This window comes from Dama dama, chromosome 22, assembly GCF_033118175.1.
Source record: "Dama dama isolate Ldn47 chromosome 22, ASM3311817v1, whole genome shotgun sequence".
NCBI lineage: Eukaryota > Metazoa > Chordata > Mammalia > Artiodactyla > Cervidae > Dama > Dama dama.
Window position 1 is genome coordinate 51,044,672 of NC_083702.1, and position 26,615 is coordinate 51,071,286.

Consider the following 26,615-nt stretch of genomic DNA (forward strand, 5'->3'; position numbering starts at 1 on the left):
GACTGGGGTAGGGACAGGGAATTGTCTTGAACTTGGCAATGCTGCCCGTTCACAGTTTCAGATCGCATATGCTGAGAACTGCATCACTCATGTTCAGATAATAGTAACAGCGCCCACTCACCCAGCACCCCCTCTGTGCCCACTGCTATTCTAAGCGTTTGACCATGTGCGTAAACAACTTAATTCTCCGGCAACTCTGGGAGATGAGCCGTTATTACCCCTGCTTAATGGGGAAGAAAAGAGGGGCACTGAGAAGCTAAGACTCACCTGTCACGGACTCGCGCCTGCAGGAAGGCCAGCATCAGGGCGGTGTCCTCTTTTTCTTCAACTTCCCTTTACTGCCATGGTTCCCTACTCCATGCTCCGCAGTCAGCTGCTCTGATCTGCTCAAAGTGTGCTGTCTGCAGGGGTCCCTGGTGGGTGTCCGAGCATCTTTACAATGTACACAAGTGGCTGCAGGGTTCACTCTCTTCCCTATTGTTTTTTTTCCACCCATACCATGGTACATCTCATAACAGTTTCATCATCCTGCCTCCTCCTGGTCCACCGGTCCATCCCTCAGTGAGAGATGTCGGGATTGCGTCCAACCTCCCAACGCCACAAATGATGCCACAGGACATTTTCATGCATGTTCCCTACGGACACATATGCGCGATCCACCAACTTCTCTGGGGCTGATGCCCAGGAGCAGGACTGCTGGATCACCCTGCACAATACTGCATCTGTCTGAACACCGGGAAGCCGTCTACTCTCACACCAGCAGAGCCTGGGAGTCCCTTCACTTGGCCTTAAACAGCCTTCTGTCTCAGGTCTGACGAGTATGAAGTGGCCTCTTGTTACTTACATTCACCTCTTAATCACTCATGAGTTTGCGCATATCTCTTATCGGGCTTCGCAGGTGTCACAGTAGCAAAGCATACACCTGTTGATGCAGGAGACATAGGAGACGTGGGTTTGATCTCTGGGTCAGGAAGATCCCCTGGGGCAGGAAATGGTCACCCACTCCAGTATTCTTACCTGGAAAATCCCATGGACAGAGGAACCTGGTGGGCTACAGTCCATGAGGTTACAAAGAGTTGGCGGTGACTGAGCAACTGAGCATACACACAGCCCTCTTGTTAAGACTCTGGGGTTTCCTCCGCGAGGAATAACCAAGTCAGTGTCCTTTGCCTCCTTTCCTTTGGGGCTCCTGTCTTCTCACTAATGACCCAGAATTCCTCACTGTCTCCCGGGTCTAAATCTCTTGTCAGTTTTAGACACTGAAATTGCCGTCGCCTGATGCTAATAACTTTCCCATGGTGGTCTTTGTGGTCAGACTTTTTGATGCAGTCATTTTGCCTTATGCTTTGTGGATTTTTTTTTTTTTTTTTTTTTTGGCCACAATATGCAACTTGTGGGATCTTAATTCCTCAACCAGGGATTGAACCCAGGCCCACATCAGTAAGAGATGGAGTCTTAACCACTGGACCACCAGGACATTCCCTATGGTTTATACCTTGAGGCCATGGTATATGAAGCTTTTCTCCACCTCTACATTACAGAGATATTTTTGGTATTTACCGCATGAACTTTATGGTTGTACGATACATATTTAGGTCTTTACTGTTTTATGCCTAGTTTTGATGCTGTTTTATAGTTACACATAGAGTAATTGAGTTTCTCTGGCATTATCTGCTAAGGTATTTTTCTTTTGATTTTGATTTTCTGCAACTTTTTAGCTCTGTGGCTTTGTTTCTTCAAGAGAGTAGCTTGTGTTTAAAAAGTAACAGGGCTGCAAAGCAGCAGCCTGCTCTTCACAGAGGTGGACACTGGGCGGCGCACCTCCTCTTTCTGCGCTTTACAAGCCATGGGCGCTTGCATAAAAGACCAAGTGAGTCCCAACCTTACTCTGCTCACCTGAAAACCAGGCACCCCAGTTCTGAGGGTTCTTACAGAGACTAACAGGACAAGTCACTGCACAGAAAGTGACCTGAAGGTACAGCTCTATGTCCCGACTGCAGTTCTCATTAATAACGTCTCATCTCTTTACAGCCCCTCTCAGGGCCAATTTAAGGCCTTTGCTCCCCCCATGCCCTGGTGCTTGCCTGAATTACTCCCGCATCATTCCACATATAATGAATGAATGCAGCCCTTCCTGTGTTCGACCTAACATTTACAAATACACGAGCAGTGGGGGCTTCTCTGGTGGTCCAGTGGTTAAGCATCCGCTTTCCAATGCAGGGGATGCGGGTTCAATCCCTGGTCAGGAACTAAGATCCCATGTGCCAGGGAGCAACTAGGCCCACAGGCCCCAACTGCTGAGCCAGCATGCTCTGGAGCTCTTGCACTGCAATAAAGACCCACTGCAGCCAAAACCAGAAAATTAAACCAAATACAACAAAAACAAACGTAGGGGCAACGGATCCAATGGTATCTGACTGGCTAAAATAATACTATGGGAAGCATTTAAAGATTTATCCATTAGAATTTTGCTGCATTGATTTTTTTTTCCTTCATATTTTGAAGCATTTTGTAAAAGGTCTCAAATGTCTTTATAAACACTAGGTCTTTTTTTCATAGTACGTAGTGGATAAAAGTGAGGAGCCGAGGGTGTATAGTTCTCAAGAGTTGTACGGGGCCCAAAACTGCCCTTACACCCTTCCCTCCTTCAGCAACAGCAACTCATCTCACGGCTGCCGTTACACCCGCTGTGTAGACACTGACTCAAACCCAGCACCGCCTCTGCCTCCTGCACCTGAGACCCACCACCCCAGACTCGAGTTTCTGATATTCCCCTCCGACCTGCCCCTCCTCCAGTTTCCCCATCTCAGTGAAATGGCACCTCTAGCCTCAGTCCTTCCAGTGTGGAAGCCCCCAACGGAGGAATCATCCTTTCCTTCTCCCACCGCACATGCAACCCAGCACTGCGTCCTCTTGGTTCTGCTCTCAAATGAAGTCCGCTGTCCTACTGGTTCTCTCTCACCTTCAGCTAGAACACCATCCGCTCTCCCCTGGATCACTGCGGCGCCCTCCACCCAGCACAAAGCCTCGGGCCGCCCTCAGCCCAGCCACCCCGGTGGTCCTGACCAGCCCCCTCTGCTCAGAGCCCTCCAGTGGCTCCACTCTAGATCCTACCTGATTCGCTCCTTCCTGTTCTCTCTGACCTTGACTCATTCTTTCTCTGCTTCACCCACCATGCTACACTTTGACATTTCCCCAACCCAGTCCTTCTCTGCCTCAGGGCCTTTACATCTGGTGACCTCTGCTGGAATGCTCCTTCCCCCGGGAATCCCTTTCACCTCTGTCTTCAAATGTCACCTTCTCTATGGGGTCGACCTCCACCACCTTCATTAAAACTCCACTCCCCACACCCTACAGACTTCTCCCCTTCTCTGCTTAGGTTTTTCTCCAGGGTACCTAACACCATCTAACATTCAATACAATTGACCTAGTTAGTTATTTTTGGTTGTTTCCCTCTCTATAATTTTTGATGAGGATTACTGATGTTTCTTGTTGACTGCTGAACTCTCCCGCTTAGAACAGTACCTGGTACCTAGTATCTGTGGAGGAGATTCACCCACCCTACCTGGCCACACACACCTTCAGAGGTGAGATCTGTTTGTTTTGGTCCAAGTTCTCTAGATAAAGTGGACCATCTCCAGGGGATCTTCCTGATCCAGGGATCGAATCTGGGTCTCCCACATTGCAGGTAGATTCTTTACCACTGAGCCACTGGAGAAGCCCCAGATATGGAGGCTGAGAAGTCTCACACGCTACCTGCCACCTGCAAGGGGTCAACAAGATTAAAATATGAACCTCTGCACATCGACCAGGCCCAACAGCACAGCATCAGTGAAACTTAGCACCGAGTTCTCAGCATCAGCAACATGAGCCCTGAAGTCCATTCAGTTCTCAGGCAAATGAGCCCGAAACTACCATTCAGTAAGAAGGCACAACACAGTGGATATTAATACCTTTTAATGTTTCACATTGTTTTTCTTTTTTTTTTCTTCCAGAAGATTTATAACAAAAATACATGGAATTTAATGAGTTTCAATACACCAGGCAATTACAGAGACAAGTCTATAAAGTGGGATTCTTCTTGTGGGGGCAGAATATTCCATTCCACGAAGAAGACAGAATCACAACATGATTAGGCTTGATCACCCTGTCCTGCCTGTGTTTTAGTTTCAGAGATTGGCAGACTTGGAAAGGGGGAAAAAAAAAAATTTTTTTTAAATAATAAATAAAACCGAACACAGTCAGCTGCCTCAACTCCCCTCTCTTTTTCCTTTGCCCTTCTCTCCACACAACCAGATCGGGGGTGGTGAGGCAGGGCCGTGGGACAGACGAGGTCAGGGGCCCTGCTGACCGACTGCTGGGCGGACACCGAGTTCCCTGAGGTGATTGAGAAATGTCCTTGTAATCAGCCGCTCAGTGTTGTGGCTGAGACACACACAGAGGGAAGACCCCGAAAGGGGGCTGGGGGCCTACAAGAACTGCTGGTGGGAGCCTGCCGTCCACAGCACGTTTAACACCCTACATCTGTAGAGGGGAAACGGCCTAGGTGTAACACACTGTCAGTAGCTGTAGCCGGAAATCTCTAACTGCAGGGTTAATACCTCTTTGCGATAATCCGAGTTGGAATGCTGGCAGAGCATCAACACTTCTGCCCAAATTCCACCAAGTATGGTCAACAGAAAAAGTCAAAACCACTTGGTTTTTAAATGAAAATCCTTCACATCCACCTGTGTTCAAAAATAAATTATGATATTAACAGCTTCCTTTTAAAAACAAAGCAATGACCACAAGAGTTAAATTGTCAAGTGTAGACAGACTTTTTTCCTATGAACGTAGTTCTCGAAGGAATAGATACCTAACACACATGGAAAATAAAGCTGTGGTATCTTGTAATTTCAGCTTAAAGCAAAAGCTACTCCCCAAAACAGTTTTAAACAAGCGCTAAATGTTTTCCATTGCAATACATCTCAGCGCACTTAGATCAGCACACAACAGACTAAATAATGACATTTTTTTGTTTTTCCCCATTTCAGGTGTACATCTGCCTCCATGATGAGGAACGGTGGAAATCACACTATACTACCAAGTTCTCTGCAGTGCAAGACTCCTTCAAATAGGGTGGCCAGGTAGCCACTGCCTTTTCTAAACAGAACTAAAAGCAATCACCAGTGGTGTGGCACATGAGCAAACTGGCCAGCTGTGCTTCCCTTGTTCTGGGAGGAGACTTGGGCCACAGGGCAGTCTCTCCGGGGACAAGCCTGGGAGCTTCCCCATGCCTTCCCGGCGACGAGACGCTTGTATTTGCACATGGTAGCCATGACTTGCTTTTGGACCAAAACTGTTTGCTATCATTTCTAGTATCACTAACACCGAGGAGAAAAAGTGAAAAAAAGAACCAACATTAGAAAGCTTGACGGTGAGTCTAAGAAAACCCACAAAGGAAAGGCCAAGAGAAAACTGCCTTGACGGTTCCATCACCACCCACCACGAGGGGCTTGGGGCTGGTGACTTCATGGACGCATCGCTCCGATGCTCTGCCAAAAGCCAGTTTTGAGTCCATCATGGTGACCCCAATGCAGTGCTGCCTGCCTTCCACGAATCACCTCCCACCCGTGAGATCCAAGGGGGCCTTGGGGAGTGTAAGCACGGGACACGCAGGTGCCACACCCGAGAGCCTTTTGCAGCACTTCGCCTTGGACTTGGGCAAGAAACACATCGGTGGTTTGGAGTCTAGGCGGCAGCATCTACACTGGGGCTTAACCTCAGCAACCGGTCTGGAGGATGTTTCCCCCGGAGCGCTTGGTCACCGACAGAGTCGTGAACACCTGCAGGGGTGGAGACAACACGAGAGGTTCAGACACCGGGACGAAAGTCAGCAGGGGAGTTGAGATAACAGCACTTGTACAAAGAATGACGTGGCTGAGTACTTAGAATGTATGCAAGAGAGGAGCGATACAACCAAGGCAAGCATTTCACCTAGGTCAAACAGAGAAAACGCAGGGTCTAGCTAATAAAGCACTTATTAGCATGCGATTTATGAAGTGGTTAAAACAATCTCCCTCGTTGCTTATTAATTCTCTACAAGAAACATGCCATGAAATATTCTGGATACACAGAAGGGAATAAAGTGTACTATTCCAAACACCCTTGTGCCCACCCAGCTCAGAGAGCCTCATGATGTGGTTACAGCCCCGTGTGTCCCCCTTCCTGAGCTGATCCTCAGCTCTCTCCCTTGAGACACGCTTATCAGGATCTCCTTCAGTCGACTACTCCCTTTCAGGCAGACTGAGTCAGCTGGAGAGATCCCCTGAGGCTGGGCCTCCCCAGCCACCGTCTCTCCTGAGTGCCACGACAGTGAGCCCGGACCCACACCTCTTCACTTGACTCTGTCTGGCACTGACCCTCCATCTTCCCGGAACCAGCTCCTCCCGGCAATCGGCAGCACCGCTACGTGGCTGCTCAGGCCGTGTACTTGGAACTGGTTCTCAGTCCCTCTACTTCCACCCTGTTGATACATCATCCATTCCTAAGTCTTAGGTACCTTGCTTCTTCTCTGTCAAATCTGAGCCTTCTTCGTGTTCACACTACTGTGATATTTCTGTTTCCAAAACAAATGGTGCCTTCACCTCCCTGTGATGACCCTGTATGGACATATGTTATCCACTCCTGCCCCACTGGACATGGATGTGGGGACAGGGGCTTGCTCCGGCCAAGGTGGGGAAGTGGAAAGCATCACTTGTGAACACCAGCCCTGAGCACCAAGGCGCTTTTCCTGCACTCCCGTCCCTCTGCCATTCAGCCACAGTGGCCCCAGAAGCTGCCCTACCAGCTGGGTCCTGGAGTGACAACGGCATGGGAGCTGGGCTGCAGCTGATCCATGACGACTTCAAAGCCCCACCAGGCATACGGGCAAAAACAAAACCACACCCAAACTGACTATCCACACTGCTCCGGCATGAAAACATAAAGTAATTTTGTGTTTAGCAATGGGAGACCTGGGTTTGATCCCTGGGTTGGGAAGATCCCCTGCAGAAGGGAAAGGTTACCACTCCAGTATTCTGGCCTGGAGAATTCCATGGACTGTATAGTCCATGGGCTCACAAAGAGTTGGACACAACTGAGAGACTTTCACTTTACTTCAGCGAGCCAGTGAGTGTCTCACTGAGACAAGAAGCCATGGCTGATCTGGGAGAGTCCCCAGTGAAGCAAGACTTTATGTCAGCACACCTGGACACCCTCTTTGGTCAGCTGCAAAATATCTGGTTTCCTGATTTTTAATACAAAAAGGAAAGCACAAGAAATTGAGGCCATTTTGACTTCTAAAGGTCAAAGCAATAGGAATCAGCATTAAAAATACTTGTGAGTAAGAGGGGAAAACACTTCTGTGTAAAGGAGGAACAATACTGGGAAAAATCCTTAGTTTATTTAGCCTTAAAGCAGTGACAAAGCCTTTTTTCCCCCTGTATGCCAATTTATCAGCGGCACCACAAAAAAGCCAGACCCAAGTAATAATGGCTAGTAAAACATTTAAAGTATGAACCCAGAAGAAAATGTGAGAACAATTCACATTCCCAAAAATAATAAGTTCATCCTTATGTGAAAAGGCTTGAAATAGTCCTTTCTTTTAAACGTATTACAGAAAAAGTTACACTGACTTTTGCAACATTTTCACGAGCACTCCAATTCAAAGCTGATGACACTATAAACTAGTACAACTCTTTTTTGAAGAGCAATATAACTCCTTTGTTTAAAAAAATTGTGTGACTGTTAGATGAGAACAGCAAGATAATATGCAATAATGAAAATACCTGTGTTCAGATGCTGGTATTACAGGCAATTTAAAATACCATCAAACAAGTTCTCTTTCCAATTTTTTAAAGGAAGAAAAATAATGAGCAAGGGAATATATGAAAGCAAATTTCACGCTTGTGAATTTGCAAGCTTATGTTTTATTTCTCAGGAATTAATTTAGAAATAGAACTTGTAGGATGTGTGGATAAAAAACTAAACCCATCAAAAATGGAAAGAAATGAAAGAGAAAGAAAGAGCTCTTATCTATTTCTCTTCTACTGGAAACATGTTAAAGACACAGGGGAAGCCAAACCGCCATTTGGCGGTTAGTCTATATGGAAAAAAACTTAGTCTATGTGGAAAAAAACAAACAGGGTCAATTCCTACACGGGTCTTATACGCACAGACCTGGTTTACAATTGTCCTAAAAATATATTTTAAAAAAATGAGCAGAGGCAGCTTTTTGATCCCAGGACAAAGAACACTCTCACAAAAGGGTAAATAAACACTGTGGGAGGCATATACATCTCTTACCCCGCCAACCGCTCTGAGCCTTACAAGATCCCCTCACCCCATTCACTGTATGTAGACTGTGATTATGTTGACTGTTAATGAAACGAAACTTTTGATGTTTAGCACAAATTCATTTAAGACATTTCACAGGTCTTGTCTCTGATGCTCCTTCTTCTTAAGCCATTATTTTTTCTCTACAGATAAACTTAATTAGTTGAAATTACTACTCAAAATCACATGTGATCAGTTTCCTCCTCAATTATTACTGCTTAGATGTCCAGGATAAATAACCACCACTTCAGCCTCAAACTGAATAACACTCGTGTGTCAGTATCTTAACGCCTCAGGCCTTGAGATGCCCCCTCTCACCGACCCCGAGGGGCGTCCAGTCAAAACACCAGCAGTCTCTCCTCCTCCCACAGCAACTCCGGAAGGAAACCCTGTGCAAACTATTTTCCTCCAAAAAAGCAAAGCCTCCACTGGGGAATGCATCAACTCCTGTAGGCAACTACTTCGGAGCCAAAGGTTGTGTAATCAATCACCCAGTTCTTTTACTGAAATGGCACAAACCACCCACAGCTGGTGTGCACTGCGGCAGCAGTCCTGAGGGCCGTCAGGTCCCCGAACAGCCCTCATCTCGGCCGCACAGGCTTCTCATACTCCGCGCTCCCTCGGACGGGCTGCCACGAACGCGTCCTTCTCCTCTTGTGCGAGAACTGCCCCACGGCCCTCCTGCCCCAAACGCCCCTGTGCACTTGTCCTGAGCCTGGGACCCACCACGCAGACGTGTGCCCGGCCCTCCCCGCTGCTCCGACTCCAAGCCCTGCTGCCCCCAGCACCCAGCACGCAGTGAGGCGCGCGGCTGCATGGCAAACGCACTCAGGAGACAGCGGCAGCAGGTCTCAATCTCACTGACCAGTCGCCACCTTGGAGACAAGACGAAGAGAAAAGCCCTGCAAAAAGAGTGCATGTTCACCTCTGAGCTTCAAAGTCAGAAGAGAAACAGCAGATGGAGATGCACAGCGGCACAGGCTTAAAGAGGGTTTCCCGCATGCCCGGTCACCGCGGGGACAGGCCCCTGGCTGCCCTCTGCGGGCCTGCGCTTCAGGAGGACGCCTGCCTTCTCCAGCGCACCTCTGCCCAGCTGGCAGTCAGCCTGCAGACAGCGCCACGTGCTGCCACTGGGTCACGACACGACACGACCCAGTGAGGCAGCAGGAGCCACGCTCACGGCAGCCTTTCTACCAGTCTGCTGAGAACCAAATTCAGATTAAAAACCTAGACACTCGCATAACCAAGTTGGGAAGGGATGTCTTTACCCCAGTTGAGGATGACTTGTTTTAAAGTATCCTAGACTTTTAACCATACCCACCGTCGTGGGTTGAATAAAGTCCTCCAGAAAGAGAAGCTCAAGTCCCAGGCCCCAGAACCAGTGAACGTCATGACCTTGGTTGCAAACAGGGTCTTCGCAGATGTAACCAAGTGAAAATGAAAGCATGCTGGATCAGCGGGGCCCTAACCCATGACCTGACAGTAGGAGGGAAATCTGGACCCAGACACACAGCAGGCAAGGCCACATGAAGCCAGAGGCAGAGGCTGGAGCAATATGTCTACAAACTGAGCAAAGTCAGAACTTGCCGGCAACCGCAGGGTCTGTAAAGGCAAGCAGGCCTCGTCTCCAGAGGCCCTGGAGGGAGCACAGCCCTGCTTTCAGACCCTGGCCTCCAGCACTCTTAGAGAAGACATTTCTGTTGTTCCCAAAAGCCTAAGCTGCAACAGTGTGTCATGTCAGCCCCAAGAAACTAACATACTGTTTTTGAAAAAGAATGAAACTAACTGGTTCCTCTCCTTCCCTAGACGATCTTACTCATGACACTGAATAAAACATACACTGCACAATCTTCAAGAGCTTTTTAAAATCTATTCTGTTGTCAATTTTTATGTATCATTTTTGAAATTCAGTTTTACTTCACAAAAACAAATTTTCAAAAACAAAACAAAACAACATATATAAAGTTTTCTGTGAATAATGCCCTGGTCACTAAACAGGTGCATATTAGTACAGAGGAAGACTCAGGGAAAAGACAGAGCAAAAGGAAACGCGAACATTCTTCCAGGCTGCAATTCTCAGCTCGGTACCTAAGCCTCTGGATGAGGTAACCCCCCCAGCCTCCAGGTTCTCCAGTGTAGACATGTCTCTGGCCTACAAGCCTACCCAGCAGTAGCACAGTGAGTGAGTGGCTGGTGGCTGAGCACTGACAGGCGTGGAGAAACAGTGACACCCAGAGGCCCCACAGGGGAATCCCAGTCCTACTGTCATCTGCTTCATCCTTCACAAGCTTCACTTTCACCTTCACTCTCTGACGCTGAAAGCTAACAAGGGGACAACGTCACTGGCCCCAGGGAGCTCAGGGACAACTAGGACTGGTGCTCTTTTTGAGTATGAATGTCATCATCAGCTGACTGCCATGCAAATGATTTATGACACATGATAAATAAACGATCTTTAGCACACCCGTATAAATCCCTCTCACCGTTTTTACTGCTCAGCAGCACGACAGTACTATCTAGTGGGCTTCCCAGGTGCTGCAGTGGTTAAGAATCCACCTGCCAGTGGAGGAGACACAAGAGGCTCGGGTTCGATCCCTGGATCGGGAAGATCCCCTGGAGTAGGAAATGGTAACCCACTGCAGTATTCCTGCCCAGAGGATCCCATTGTCAGAGAAGCCTGGTGGGCTGCAGCCCATGGGGGTCACAAAGAGTCAGACGCGACTGAGCACACACGGACAGGCACTATCTAGCCTTAACTGAAAGTGTGGAGACGCACCTCTGCGCAAACGGGGTGGATTCCGATGGTGCTGTCCAGCTGGTCTTTGGTCAGCCCACATTTGAGCGCCGCTGCGAAGCCCTGGGTCACTTCTCCAGCATTTGGACCCAGTACGTGGAAGCCCACAACACGTTCCTAAGATACAAAAAGTGAGACAATTATGTAGAATTTTCCCTCCTTAACAGCCTGGAATATTTTTCCAGTCTAATCTAAAAAAAAAACCCATTCAGAAATACTGATGCTTGCTGCTGAAAACTGTGTAGGCTGAAGGTACTGCAACACGGGCTAATACAGAACTGTGGTCACATTAAGCAAGAAGGAAGAGAAAGAACCAGCCACAGGTGATGATGAGGAAAAACACCTAGGAAAAGCAGAAGTGTGTGCAATCCCGTAAGCACCAAAATGTTCCGGAAAGTGTTTTCAAAGGGCTGTTCAGTGGTGCCCTCATCTCTATCCGGTTATCTCAAAGTTCCAGGTAAACTACCTGCGGTAGCTGAAACATTTAAGAGCAGCCATTCAAATTAAAAAACCATTTAAACTGAAGTTTGGGGCGTAGACAGAAGAACCTGAGAGCCTTCCAATGTGAAAACATTTTTGAAAGCAAGAGAAAAATATCTGGCAATTCTGAAATACCTATGTGGGAATCATTTTGGATAAATGCTAAATCCAAACTCAGGCTACCCCTGCCAAGAGCAGGGAAACCTGTTGCATTCTACTGTGCAGACTTTCCGAGCTCTGGGCTGGCCCATCCAATCCAACCCTCTTGTAACAGACGAGGCAGGTCAGGCAATGAGGCAGAGAGCCTTATCTGATGTTCAGTGGCTCCCTGAAAACAGTCAGGAAGGGCCTTCTGTATGTAATCCACTTATGTTAGACTCTTGCTTTATTCATTTTAGCAATCAGGAGTTGTGCATATGGATAAATAAAGCACAAAACACACTGGCTCTTAAAATAAACTAGATTTAAATGCAATAATATGGATAGATCTCAAAAAGCAAGATTAAAAAGGAAAAGGTACAGGATTCTATTTAGCTGAGGATACCACCTTTCTTTAAACCATGATGTATGATGTTTACGGGACATAATAGGCAGCAAATATATAAAAGTGTGAACAGTGAGATAGCCCAACTTGAGGAGAGTGCGGCCTCTGGGGCAGGGAAGGAATGGGGTGGAGGACCAAGAAGGAATGTGAAAGACGACTAGGCTAGAGGTTAACAGCATGGATTCTAGTTGCCTTGGACTGAATTTCAGCTCCTAGCACAATTAACTTCCACACTTCAGCTTCCTTACCTATAAAATGGGGATAACAATAGCACAGTACCTCACAGGATTATACAAGGATTAAGTAAGTCAGTACCTGTAGATGATTAAGCAATGGCTGGCACATTTTACATATTCAATAAGTAAATATAGCCTATTATAAACTGCGAGCTTCCCCAGTGGCTCAGGGGTAAAGAATCTGCCTGCCAAGGCAGGAGATCAGAGTTTGACCCCTGGGTGGGGAAGATCCCCGGAGGAGGAAATGGCAACCCATTCCAGTATTCTTGCCTGAAAAATTCCAAGGACAGAGGAGCCTGGCGGGCTATAGTCCATGGGGTCGCGAAGAGTAGGACACGACTGAGCACATACACATTATAAACTGCCTCTATGACGTAAATGTCTCTCTCTCATAAGAGAAGCTTTGGGCAAGTACACCAACATGTTAACAGTCAGAGTCTGCAGTAGGTACTTGCCTTATTCCTTTCTGCAAATTTCAAACATACTGTGTATAAAAAGCATAGCATACAAAAAGAATAAAAGCCTAGCAAGCAAGTACTATTTAAAACCAAGCACATTCAGTCACTCTGAAGTGACCGAACTCAAAATGAATACAGCCTGCCCCAAGGATGGTCAAAAACCAGAAGCAAGCTTTTATATAAGATGGCTTATGACAAAAGAGCAATGACAAGTATTCATCTCTTGTAATACTGTCTTTGTTTATGAAAATAATTGACAGCAATACCATCCAACAACAATACCATCCTCAGTTATTTTAATTAAAATGAGTTTTCACTGGTAGTGTAAGTTATTTTTCATATTATATAAAAAAATGCCATTTGAACAAATGACACAGCAGTAAAAGAAAAAAGAACCAGAGAACTGGGTACAGCTAAAATAGACTGGCTTGATAGAAAGGCAACTTTTGAGGTTTCACTGACTGCTGTATGCAAATGAAGCATCTCCTACTAGACATCAGACTGCCAGCGTGAATGTCTGACATTCTCTCCTTTTGTCTGTAGTAGCATGGTATCTAATGCATACTCATACAAACGACTTTATTAAAACTATGTCTAAAAAGACAAAACTCTACATAAAACTGTTCTCTATGTCAATTCTGTATAGCTTGCTAGAGGTAATCCTAGTATGTCCATTTATTAAATGCATCTATTGATGACCTTTTTTGTAGCGAATCCAGGTTTTTCTAGAACCCTGGGCTCTACAGAAAAGCCATCTGCAACTGGGTTACTGTGTAGAGCAGCAGTAACTAAACCAATACATCACTTAATCATACTCAAATCCCAAAATGAAAAAAATGAATTCATTAGGCTTTTAACATATGGATTCTTTTAGTTGTTTATATTTCTACTGGGGATATTTTTTGAAAAAGTAATATCTCAACTAAGTTAAAAATATACCAATGCTCGTTAAGATTCAACCCACAAAGGTAAGGGAGACCAAAAGGTACAGACTTCCAGTTACAAAATAAATAAGTCACCATACAGTCAAGTACAGTGTGGGGAACACAGTAATGATGTAATAAATTTGAATGGTGACAGATGGTAACTAGAGTTATCATGGTGATCATCTGAAATGTACAGAAATATCAAATCATCAAACCTTTATGTTCTACACCAGGAAATAACACAGTGCTGTAAGTCATTAATACTTTGAAAAGAAGCTCACGAAAAGAGATCAGATTTGTGGTTACCAGAGATAGGGGATGCGGGAAGGGAGAAGTGGATCAAGCTAGTCGAAAGGTACAAAATCCCAATTTTAAGACTAAATAAGCACTCGGGGTATAACGTGTACGCATGTGTGCTCAGTCATGTCCGACTCTTGCCACTCCGTGGACTGTAGCCCACCAGGCTCCTCCGTCCATGGGATTTCCCAGGCAAGAATACTGGAGTGGGTTGCCATTTCTTTTTCCAGGGCATCTTCCTGACCCAGGGATCAAACTCACATCTCCTGCAATGGCAGACAGATTCTTTACCACTGAGCCACCTGGGAAGCCCCAGCGGTGTAATGTATAGCAGGATAAATATAACTAACACTGCTGCCAGTTAGATATGAAAGTTGTTAAGAGAGTAAATCCTGAGTTCTCGTCACACACACGGGACACTTACAGAGCACGTGCACAGACATACACTTGTCCTGGATGACATTACAGAAGATGGGGGCAGTAGTCAGCAAAGTCTGAAACCAATGACTTCATCACTTTGTAGGTAAGGAAACAAAGCCTGTAAGGTCACAGGGTTTATCCTTAGGTCTCTGTTACTAGTTGTTACACGAAGCAGCAAGCAATGAAATCTTAAATCAGAACCCAATTAAGAGCTCCCGCATTCCAGCTTTCTCATTAGTGCTGGCTGCTTAGGATACAAACTTGGGTTACTCCTTTTTTGTTCTCTCATTATTTTTAGATAGTCAATGGCTTCACTGGTCCTGACTGCCTGCCCACAACACATTCATGCAGAGGGGAGTCAGGCTGTGTCATCACGGGCCTCGCCCTAGGGTAACGTCCACACAGCTAGGGAGACTCACAGGTGAAATACTAAAAGAATGCAATGTGTGTATCATGTGATCAAAACAGAGCTGCATAGTAAAAATAAAATGAAATCAGTAGAAAGGAGTAAATATGAATAGCACTTACATTGTCTTTGATATTGCAGACTACTTTTGCATAACATTTGTTGTTATCTCTTGATGGAATCGTCCATTCCAATGGCCAAAAGTAACTATGGTAAACCTAGGAAGACAGAAGCACAATTTAGACCCATTGTCTCAAGAAGTATGTCTGCCAAACACTACTTTGCGGTGTGAAGACAGTGGATGATCTTTAATATTTAATAATCAGACTTTCATTAAACAAAAAAATTCATGGAACACATAAGAACCTGGTCAGAAGTTATTTTTTGATAGCAATATATCCTCAGAAAATAATCAGAGAAACAGACAATGAGTAACAAAGATGTTCATCATTCTATTCATAATAGTGAAAAATTAATCTAATAAAATGGCTTTTAAAAATTACTGTATAGTAGCACCCCTGAAAGGAAAGGAAATATTGCAAAAGTCATTTTGTAAAATGGTGCTTTTAGAGGGAAATGCTTGTGACCTAACACTAATTGTGTCAAGAACAACAGAAAATTGCATGTAACTTAATCACACTTTAAAAATTAAGATTAAAAAAAAAATTAAGCTATGTATACCAACACAAAATTATGCACATATAAAAGAGAAACTTAGACTAGAATATGCAAAAATATTAATAGCAGTTATCTTTTCATGAATTAAAATTTCCTTTTTTAATATTTTGAAAATTTCCTATGAGGGTATACTATTCTTATAACCAGAAAAAAAATGCTAGTAATGTTACTGATAGATCAATGTTACATGCTATTACTAAAATAGAGAATAATAGAAGTTGTTGAGAAATTTAAAATAGACTTTCATATTACAAAATGTACTGATTCACAAATCTGGTCTTTTAGGTTTTACTGCAAACTTTTTTTCCCAACTGATTTAAAACAGCAGACCCTTTGTGTAGCATTATTTGTGTATACAAAAGTAGTTTACTTCATGTGCAGTTTCCTTGACGGTGGTGGTGGTTTAGTAGCTAAGTTGTGTCCAACTCTAGTGACCCCATAAACTGTAGCCCACCAGGCTCCTTGTCCACGGGATTTCCCAGGCAAGAATACTGGAGTGGGTTGCCATTTCCTTCTCCAGGGGATCTTCCCGGCCTAGGAATTGAACCTGGGTCTCCTGTACTGCAGGCAGATTCTTTGCCAACTGAGCTACAAGGGAATCCCTTCCCTGACTATATATAGGATAAAAAGTGACTGGCAACATTAGCTATAAATTAAAGGGTAATGGTAGGGGAAAAAAAAAGCTAATATAACAGTAGAAATGTAGGTACTTTTTGGTTTTTTCCCCTGTATTTTTAACCATATTAATAATAAAAAGAAACCAGTAAAAGTGGTTTTGAAAAACAGAACCAAGAATTACTGGGTCTCCAACTAATAAAAATAAATGAAAAAAAAAAAAAAAAGAATTATTGGGTCAACTGATGAAACTGATGAACGGAAGGTGGGTCAGATAACAATATCATATCAACAGTAAGCTGTCTACAAAGTAGTAACCACCGTGCATTTAGACAGGAAAATGTCCTTGTTCATAGTATTAAAGCATTTAGGGGTAAAGGGGCATTCAACTTACTCTCAAATGGTTCAGAAAAAAGAAATGCACAGATGCATGGAGATAAAGAGAATATGAAGAGGATAAAACAGATGAGCAAGATGTTACTAATACATGAATCTGAAAAATGGCTATACAGAAAGACCTTTGTACTATTTTTCAGCTTCTCTTTATGATAGAAATTATTTTAAATTTTGGGGAAAATAGTAGTAGTCAAGAGTAAAACTCACCTCAATATTTTCTTCCCCAAATTTCTCCACAGCTTTCTCTTCAGAAAGGCCACAAGACCCATATTCCAAAGGAGTGAAAACAGTCGTTGGAACGTTTTCATAGTCACACTGTTTCAAAATGAAGGAGGGGAGTTATAATTGGAGATTATAACTCAAAAGAACATATATTTCAAAAAACTTCAAATTGAGAGAAAAGTAGACTAACAAAAGCCTACTGTATTCAGAACCACTAACTGATGTGATAATATCTCAGCAGAGGTTTACATTCTGTCAAGACTAGTCATGAATAATAAGAGACTCGTGCGACTTCTCATCCAGCTACCAACTAGTGTTGACAAGCACATGCTTTCTCTCCCTTAAATAAAGCAAAAACAATCCTATTGCACCCAATGTTGAAAGTCTATTACTAATGCAGAAGTTAACAGACTTTACTAGAAAATCAATTAGGTAATACAAATCAAGAGCCATAAAAACATTTTACAGTTTTTGGCCCAATAACCTCACTTTTAGAAATCTATGATAATAATTTAATATACAGAAAAAGCTACATAAATTAACTGAGCAATGTCGCAGTCCTCATCAATAGTGGAAATATCAGAGTGGCTTTAAGATCCAAGTCAGAAAGTGGTTCTATAGTACACATTCTCAATGCAATCTTACACAGCCACTAACATGGTGACGAAGACCAAGGAACAAAAGACGTTCACGACGGGCTTTTCCCTGGTGGCTCAGTGGTAAAGAATCTGCCTACCAATGCAAGAGACACAGGTTCGATCCCTGATCCGGGAAGATTCCACGTGCCACAGAGCAACAAAGCCTATGCATCGCGTCTTTTGAGCCTGTGCTCTAGAGCCTGGGAGCTGTGACTACCAAAGCCCTTGTGCCCTGGAGCCTCTGCTGCTCAAGAGCAGCCATCACAGTGAGAAGCCTGCACACCGCCAACTGGACAGCAGCCCCCACCGGCTGCACCGAGAGAAAAGCCTGTGGAGTAACAAAGACCCAGCAGTCAAAAATAAATACGTAAACACAATTATTAAAAAAAAAAAAGTTCATGACTATGACAGTATTTCCAAAGCATACTTCAATAGTCATAGGTGACAAAAGGGTTCTGAAGTCAAGCGTGTTTGTAAAATGCTGTATTAAGCAAATAGGTTTCTCAACCATCAGATTTCTCAGAGGCTTTAATATGCTGATGTGAATTTTGAAAAACATAATTATGGAGATGCCAAATACATATGCAAACGCCAGTTAGTAAAAACCTACCCAGTCACATTTGGACAAAGAGGTTAAATCATTCTGAACTTAAAATATGAACAACACAGTTCTCACTCTAACACAGTAGGGTGGACTCTTTAAAAGGTGCCTCCCTCTAGAATTAGTAATATATAGTCTTTTTTTGGTAATACAAATCCTTGGAATTCTGATCCAAAAGTAAAGACAGACTTCTGCTTACACACATAATGGACCAGGTTTACTTCCTGCTTTAAACAACTTAAAAAAAAAAAAAACAGACAAATATGAAACACTTCTTAAGGACACTGGACCATAGGTTCATGGCTGCTGTTGAGAAGGGAAAAGAGAAGGGCAACAAATGAGGCGAGTTTCCTGCCCAGAGCAGTTTCTAGGGCTTGGTAAGGAGAGGGAGGAGAGCGCAGAGTGGTCTTTCTGAGTTACAGCAACAGAGATCCCGGCTCAGGGATGACAACGTGGCTGGAAGCCGCAGGGCCGAACAGCAAGTGGGTGGGGCTGCATAAAGAGAAAGCGAGACCGCAGAGAGGGCCTCCTGAGATCTGGGCTGAGCACTCATCTGTAAATCGATGCCAGAGGAAAGCACCCAGGGCGAGGAAGGAGCCACCGGAAGCAGTGACCCCCAAGTGACCAGAGCTCTTACAAGCCAGAGTAGGGAGCAGTGACCCCCAAGTGACCAGAGCTCTTACAAGCCAGAGTAGGGAACGAGTTCACAGCAGGAGGGACGGGACCGATCCCTTGGAAGGGCCTCCACTGAGCAGTAGAACTAAACTAGGCCTACATGAAACGTTAGTGTTGACACATCCAAAAAAAGCTGAAAAGCAAGTTACACAAGGATAAAATGACTCCTGTGTAACTTAACGGGCCACCAAAACAAACTCCAACACTGTATAAAGGAATTCAACAAAACCCAGCACCCAACAGTGCAAGGGTACCAAGTCTTCATCCATCCAAACTAGTATCAAGAATAAAATTAATCAATAGAAATATACACTGTGAAAGAGATGATGGGATTAGCAGAGGACATTAAAAGAGTCATTAAAAACGTGTTCTGTAGGCTCAAGAAGGTAGATAAAAATGCAGTCTGCTGAGGACAGAAAAGGAAAATGTAACTTACAGAGATGAAACTACTAGAAATGCAAATTACACAGAATGGGATTTACATCCCAAGACTACAAAAGAAAAAATCAGTGGACTTGAAGACACTGCAATAGGCTCTCTGAGCAAATAAAGCACAGAAACAGGGGGAAACATGAAGAGAGCATGAGACCCACGGGATAATATCAAGTGAACCACCAGTCAACCAACTCGAGGCTTGGAGGGGGGACAAAAGACGAGGAAAGCAAAAACTTAACTGCATAGCTAAAAAAATTCCCAAATTTGATGAAAACTATGAACAGACAAATCCCCAAATCTTGACACACCATAAGCAGAATAATTATAAAGGAAAGCATGGCAAAGTATGCAATAATCAAATTGCTAAAAAGCAGTGAAAGGGAAAATCTTAAGAGGAACAAAGATAAAAATGATAGCATATTCTCCTATGCAACCAGAAGACAATGGGCCAATTATTAAAATACTTGAATAAACACTATAAATCTAGAATTCTCTATTCAGCAAAAATATCTTCCAAAAAGTATAAAGTGAAGGTATAATAAACTAAAACAACAACCAAAAACCCCACAATGAATTCACCTTAAGCAGATGTGCATTAAATGATGGCAGAAAATAATGTATCAGATGGAAACCTGGATCCAAATTAAAGATATTTTTTCTCCTTGGTCCCAAAACTGTTTCCAATCGGCTTAACTGACTATTGTGGCCTAGCCTGAGAAATATAGCCTTTTTTTTCAATACTTCTATTTGGATAATCAATTTAATAAGCTTTTAGAACACAATCCATCCTCAAGTTGCAAAGATGTGTACTGTGGTTTCTCTGTAGTTCTGACATAAAATATTTTTATATTTACTGTAAAATTGAGCTATCTTACAAAGCGCCATTTTAAGTAACAATAAAATTATTTCAGTTGTTTGAGAGCAATTCTAAAAAAAAGATCCAAGAAATCTACTGCTCCCTGGAGAAAACAATCTACTGCTCCCTGGAGAAAACAGCTGGAGTGTCCATTCAGTTCAGTTCAGTTGCTCATTCATGTCCGACTCTTTGCGACCCCATTTACCGCAGCACGCCAGGCCTCCCTGTCCATAACCAACTCGCAGAGTTTACTCAAACTCATGTCCATTGAGTCAGTGATGCCATCCAACCAACTCATCTTCTGTTGTCCCCTTCTCCTGCCTTCAATCTTTCTCAGCATCAGGGTCTTTTCAAATGAGTGCCCATTACAATCTTTTAAAGCTGGTAAATGTGTCTTGTCATCTGGCTTTTTAAAGACCTTACTAGGATGTCCATCACCTGCAGGTTGACTCAGCTTTAAGATCTGTTCTCTGTCTTTGAAATGATAAAAATATTTTTCTCCTTCCTCATGTTCCCCAAAATAACAGAATATTTAAGGGCAAATATGTTTAGCAGCTTTGAAAATGACTTTAATCTACTGTTAAAAAGATTCATTTAAACTTTTCCAGTATATTTTCCACTTCATTTAGTACAAGCACTTCTGTATTGGTGGTAGTCTTTAAAGTCTTGAGACATCTTTTCTACCCTCATCACCTTTTATAATTGATACTTCCCAAATCTTCCTTATGTCTTTGTGTCAGTTGCTTAGTTGTGTCCAACTCTTTACGACCCCATGGACTGTAGCCTGCCAGAATCCTCTGTCCATAGACTTCTCCAGGCAAGAATACAATAGTAGGTTGCCGTTCCCTTCTCCAGGGGATCTTCCCAACCCAGGGATCAAATCCTGGTTTCCCGCATTGCAGGCAGATTCTTTACCATTTGAGCTGTCTTCACGAGATGCATTTTCCCAGTTAAGACAGCAGTGCCTACAAATCAGATATGGACTGGCTTTTGGCCTTGGCTGCCTCCAAGCACTGTGACCTTGGACAGCCACCTAACCCCCTGTAACACGTCATCCATCTCTACAGCTGCCCTGCGGTGGAGCGAGGTGCGTGCACACACAGCGCTGAGCACCCGCCAGGCGCGGACAGACACAGCTGCTCTCGGTCCTCTTCTCTCCAAACTCTCTTCTAAGGCAATGCATATATGTCATCAATTTTGCAGGAAGACACAAACACCCATTATTCAATTTGGGTTCTCTTAAAATCCCACAACACATTTAATTTAGGCAGGTGTTTATGTTAAGCTGAAGTTTTCAACAGATAGCTAGCTGCTCCTTCAGAAGGAAGGCAGGTGGATGTGGATCCGCTAATGTTCTCAGGTATATGGGAATGATCTACTAATGCACACAGAGCAAAATTAAAAGGGTTACACAGTTCTTAAACAAAACAATGTGTAATTCCTCCAAATACAATTAACCTAGGTATCTATTAGTATTGCAGTTTTGTTTACTATACTTGACAAACAGACTGACGAGATTTCAAACTCAGGGACTTAGCAGCACTTGTTTATTTTCCTGATCAGTAAAGTACCTGTCCTATTAGTTAAGACTAAAAAACAGGGCGAGAAAAAGGAACAACAAAAAAGAGTCCTCTAATTTCAATTTACATTAATTCTGATGCTGATAAAAGCTGAAGACACTTTAAGACAGAATTTGCTCTACCTGGGAGATGCTAGAATATAGTACTCTGCTCACACAAAGAAGGGTATGTCCAAAGTAGGTGGATTCACCGGATTTTTAAGAAAACTGGTGCTACAGTAATTTCACACTTATTTACTAGCAATTTTTTGCATATTTGCCCTCTGATTATTATTGGTATAAAAATATTTTTCTTTCCACTTTAGGAAATCACAAAGATAAAAAGGTAAAAAAAAAAAAATTAAATGCACCTCATTATATTTCTGAATTACTTTTCTTGATTTACCATAAACTCAAAAACTCCAAAAAGGATAAAAGACAAACTCATTTAAAGAGGCAGTTAAGTTTATTCCAAATAGTCATATGAACCAACTAGTATTCCCTGCATGATCAGACGACCTTGTGTTAAAGGCTCTCTGCAGCCTCAACTCTGTCAATCTCAAAATATTAACATTTATTACACTACAATCCAGACTAACCCACATGTACTTAAAATGCTTGTCACAAATTTTACTAGCAGTTTTCTTTGAGGCACCATTGCTATAACCTAACTAAATCAACCCATAACGATTTATGCACAAGGAAAATGGGGAGTGACTGAATTCTTTACCATCCTTTTTTAAAAAATAATTTCCAGAATCCTTTTAAAAAAATAATTAGGAAGGGAGCATTGATAATAATTAGGGGCAGGGGATATAAGGAAAATCTCTACGGTGGTGGTGGTTGAGTTACTCAGTTATGTCCAACTCTTCCCACCCCATATACTGCAGCCCACAAGGCTCCTCTGTCCATGGGTTTCTTCTCCAGGCAAGAATACTGGAGTGGGTTGCCCTTTCCTTCTCCAGGAGACCTTCTCGACCCAGGGACTGAGCCCACATCTCCTGTATTGCAGAAGGATTCTTTACCGCTGAGCCACCAAACTTCCTCTAAATTTTGCTGTGAAGCTAAAACTGTTCTTTAAAAAATGTCTTAAAAAATTAATTGAGCATATTTATTCTTTTCTTGTCATCTAGTCTCAAAAGATACAAATAGTTTTAATTTCCTACACTGACTTTTAAAATAATTTTGGAACATTAATATAACACACTCTCAACATTCCAAGAGCAGGAGATCTATTTTTAGAAAGGATGGGGGAATAAAGCCTGAATATCACTTCAAACAGCTCTGAAGACTGACATTATTTACCTACATCCTCAAATCCTTTTATAGCCAAGTCAGGTGCCATAAACAGATTTAGAACTTTGTACACAAATTGGTAATAATGAATGGATGTAAGATGCAACTACTAGGAATTTACAGAATATAACAGGGCTGAAACTTGATTTACTCAAACTCATTTTACTCCTCGTTTGGTTCTGAGAGTGACAATGTCCATAATAAATCACAAAAGTTAAGAGGTCGTAACAATGTCTTCCCTGGAATAGTTAGACTAAAGCACATGTGGGATGCCATCATCAAAATAACTAAATTATTCACGACCTGGAAAACTTCACAGCCAGCTTACCCAGAGCAGCAGGAGGACCACAAGAGCAGCGTCTCAGTGGTGACAGCCCCCACTCACCTTGACAGTGGAACCACCGTACAGCCTCTGGGCCAGCAGCCGTCCTGCCTGGATGGCCACGGGGGTGAGCTCCAGCTTCCCCTCCAAAATGTCACCGATGGCATAGATGTACGGCACGTTGGTCTGCTCTTCCTCTGTGACAGGTATTTTTCCAGTCCTGCAAATTCATTCAGTTAAAAGCACCATCCATTACCACTGTTAATTAAGTCCAACAAAATCCCCTTTCTCCCAAAGAAACCCAAAATCGGAGTCTAGCTGAGGGTAATTTCTAATGTACTACCAAAACAATAACAAAGCTCAGAGGAGCCAAAAGCTTAGACGTTCTAACTATTTTGAAAATCAAAGGAATAAGAAAATTGTTAAGAAACTGTGGAATGGGAAAAGTAGAACACAGTGGTTAAGAACCAAGGAGGATTCTGAACTGCAGTAACTAGGTCTGTTAGTTATTACCTCTGTGATCTTGGGAGGGCTATTTAACATCTCTAAGCCTCATTTTTCCACCTATCAATGGGGATTATGATAATGGGAATAACAGAAGTAAAAAAATACCATCATCTACCTTAAGGGGTTGTAAGGACTGAATGAGAAATGTGTACAAAACACAGCCCAGCAGTCCGTGGACCCTGGTAAGCACAGAGTGAATGTGAGCTATTAACACTATATAAAATCTAAACCTTGGCCCCAAGTGCACAAAGGCAAGTAGGTTTTCAAGATGATGGAACACTTGGTCCGCTAAATCTTATCAGACCTCCTTAACTCCCTTGTCTCTCCAAACCAAGGGGGGAAAGAACAAAACAAAAATCCTCATATTAAGATTAAGAAATCTCTTCTGAATAAATGTTCCTCCTAAAAGAGGGAAGGGAGGTAGGGGGCGGTAGTGGGGACTCTCTATTTTCAACTTCCAAGGCACCTAGCCTTTCACAGCACTTGTTTTCAAATGGATGTAGGAAAGGTGATACTGGGAAAATATCCCACGCCCCTTCTAGAAGCAGAAAACAGAGTCTCACTCATCCAGAGCAGTGGTACAGTGCAAAGGATTTTAGCTAATATGTATAAAACAGCGAAGTTTTCGTATTTGCAGCTGGCACTAGAAACGTAGTGACCACTCTAGTGATTCTAAGACTTGGTAGCTTTAAACCTGGTTCAAATCTGCATATTCAATGAAGCTTTTAAAGCACATAACTGCAATCCAGTGAGGAGTTGGATCTTTTGCTGTACAGATACATACTAAAGAAACAAAATGAAATGTCATTTAGATTCGAAAAAGGGGAAAAAAAAAGACAAACAGGAAAGACTGTGATTAGCACTGAATGAAGAGTCCTCTAAGCTTAAAAAGGGAATGCTCCGACTGTGGTAAAAACTAACTTTAACAATCTAAAACTCCAAGGACTCCTCTGGTGGGCCAGTCGTTAAGACTCCATGCTTCCACTTCAGCGAGCCAGGGTTCAGTCCCTGGTCAGGGAATTAAGATCCCAAGTGCTGCACGGCCAAACAAAAGAGAACCCAAGCAAACAAAACACCTAAAACTCCACTACTAAGGAGCCTTATAAATCACTGAAATAGTATTTAATAAAACATAAGAAAGATTTTTTCTTACTTTTCATTTATCTTCACCCCCACGTTTTCTAAGCCAATTTTTCTCGTGCAAGCATCTCTTCCTATTGCCAGCAGTACCTGAAAAATCATTAATACATAGTGACTGTTAATAAAAAGGTTCTGCATGAGTTATTTCATCAGACTTTTTTCCATTAAACCAATCTGATTCATTTTCCAGACCTGGAAAAAAATATTCTATTAAGAAAATAATGACAAGAGTTTAAACAAATCAAAATCATTTAAATTAAATCTTCTAAACATGATATAGTAAGAAGCCATACACATTTCTTAAGAAAAAGGGAATTAACAATTCCTTAGTAAATTTAGCCAAGTATAGAGACAAAGCATAGCCTACCACTGAAGTTGTTTTTTTTAAAGTGGTGGGCTGGGGAAATACAAGAACACGAGACAGAGAAATTCTAGCTCATTTTAACATGCTAATACTTTTCAATAACCATTTGATAAATAATATTGAAGTTATAGTAGAAAAAATTTAAATCCATCCCTGTACCAAAACAAATTATAATATCGTAAGTAATAAAGGTGTCTTAGAATAGGAACAGAACCGACAGTTTAGAAACAGCAACCCAGCAAATATAGCATAAGCATATGATTTGCTTTCTAATGAAGTATGACTGAGGACCATTCCTTACCGTATTATACTCTTCTTCGATGGTTTGGTCACTATTAGTGGACTTAGCTACCACTCTCAGTCGGCCTGGTGTCCCTGCTTCAATTTGTTCAACCTATGAAAGCGATACAAGGTTTTACTCCACAATAAAGACACATATCAACATCAAGGTGGATAATTATCCTCTCCTTCTATCTGGTTAACCCAAAGTTAAAATACAAAATCTGGCTTGTAAGGTCTTTTATGTCCCATCTCCCTCACATCAACATCTTTAGGACAACATGAGATTCTTTTATTTATTCCCTTCTCATTGCTTACTGTTTGTTAGAGGGGCTTTCCTTCAAATAATTTTCAAATAGAATAAAATTCAGAGAGCAAATCAGCAAAGAAAAAAGTCAGAGAAAGCACACTACAATCTCTGGGGAAAAAATGAAAAAGTTAGTTGCTTAGTCATGTCCGACTCTCTGCGACCCCAGGGACTGTAGCCTACTAGGCGTCCCTGTCCATGGAATTCTCCAGAATACTGGAGTGGGAAGCCATTCTCTTCTCCAGGGGATCTTCCTGACCCAGGGATTGAACCTGGGTCTCTCGCATTGCAGGAAGATTCTTTACTTGTCTGAGCCACCAGGAAAGCTCACAATCTTTAAATCACCCTGGTAAACCAAGCAGAATAGTACACAGGTTTATTTCACTAGGGACAGTCCTCCTGTTCTCAAAGGGCCCACAACATCCAAAATGTTCAGAGACTAGAAAGGAAGATGCTACTTTTTATCAGAACAGCATATATACACTGCTGTTTCTTCTAATCACAGCCCTAATGCTAGTAGAATCCTCATGAGAACTGTGAGATGGATGTTATGATCATTTCACAAAAGAAAGTGAGGCTTGGAGCAGTCATTCTCCCAGAGTCACATGGCAAGAGACTGGCAGAACAGGATTTGAACTCGTGTCTTTCTAATCCCCACACTTATATACTGTTATTTACCAGCATTCAAGAGATTCATAGTCCCACAAAAAAAACCCCAAGTTACTAGCCCATTAAGCAATTTTAAAAACAATAGCTAAAATTCCTTAATTTAAACAATATAGTTTCATCCTTACTTGCCCTAAAGGAATC

At 42.8% G+C, this 26,615-nt stretch overlaps 1 protein-coding gene across 5 annotated transcripts in view; it reads right to left on the reverse strand.

Annotated features, from left to right (window-relative positions):
- Positions 1-3,940: 3,940 nt before the first annotated feature.
- Positions 3,941-26,615, reverse strand: part of TXNRD1 (thioredoxin reductase 1) — a 59,120-nt gene continuing 36,445 nt past the window's right edge. For all 5 annotated transcript variants that reach the window (XM_061125470.1, XM_061125473.1, XM_061125471.1 and 2 more), the window contains 7 exons: positions 25,521-25,613; positions 24,869-24,945; positions 23,272-23,428; positions 16,813-16,920; positions 15,039-15,134; positions 11,132-11,266; positions 3,941-5,825 (listed from right to left, as the gene is read on the reverse strand). In XM_061125470.1, the coding sequence (XP_060981453.1) occupies positions 5,763-5,825; positions 11,132-11,266; positions 15,039-15,134; positions 16,813-16,920; positions 23,272-23,428; positions 24,869-24,945; positions 25,521-25,613 (729 nt within the window). In that variant the 3' untranslated portion in view covers positions 3,941-5,762. The remainder of the gene's footprint in view (positions 5,826-11,131; positions 11,267-15,038; positions 15,135-16,812; positions 16,921-23,271; positions 23,429-24,868; positions 24,946-25,520; positions 25,614-26,615) is intronic.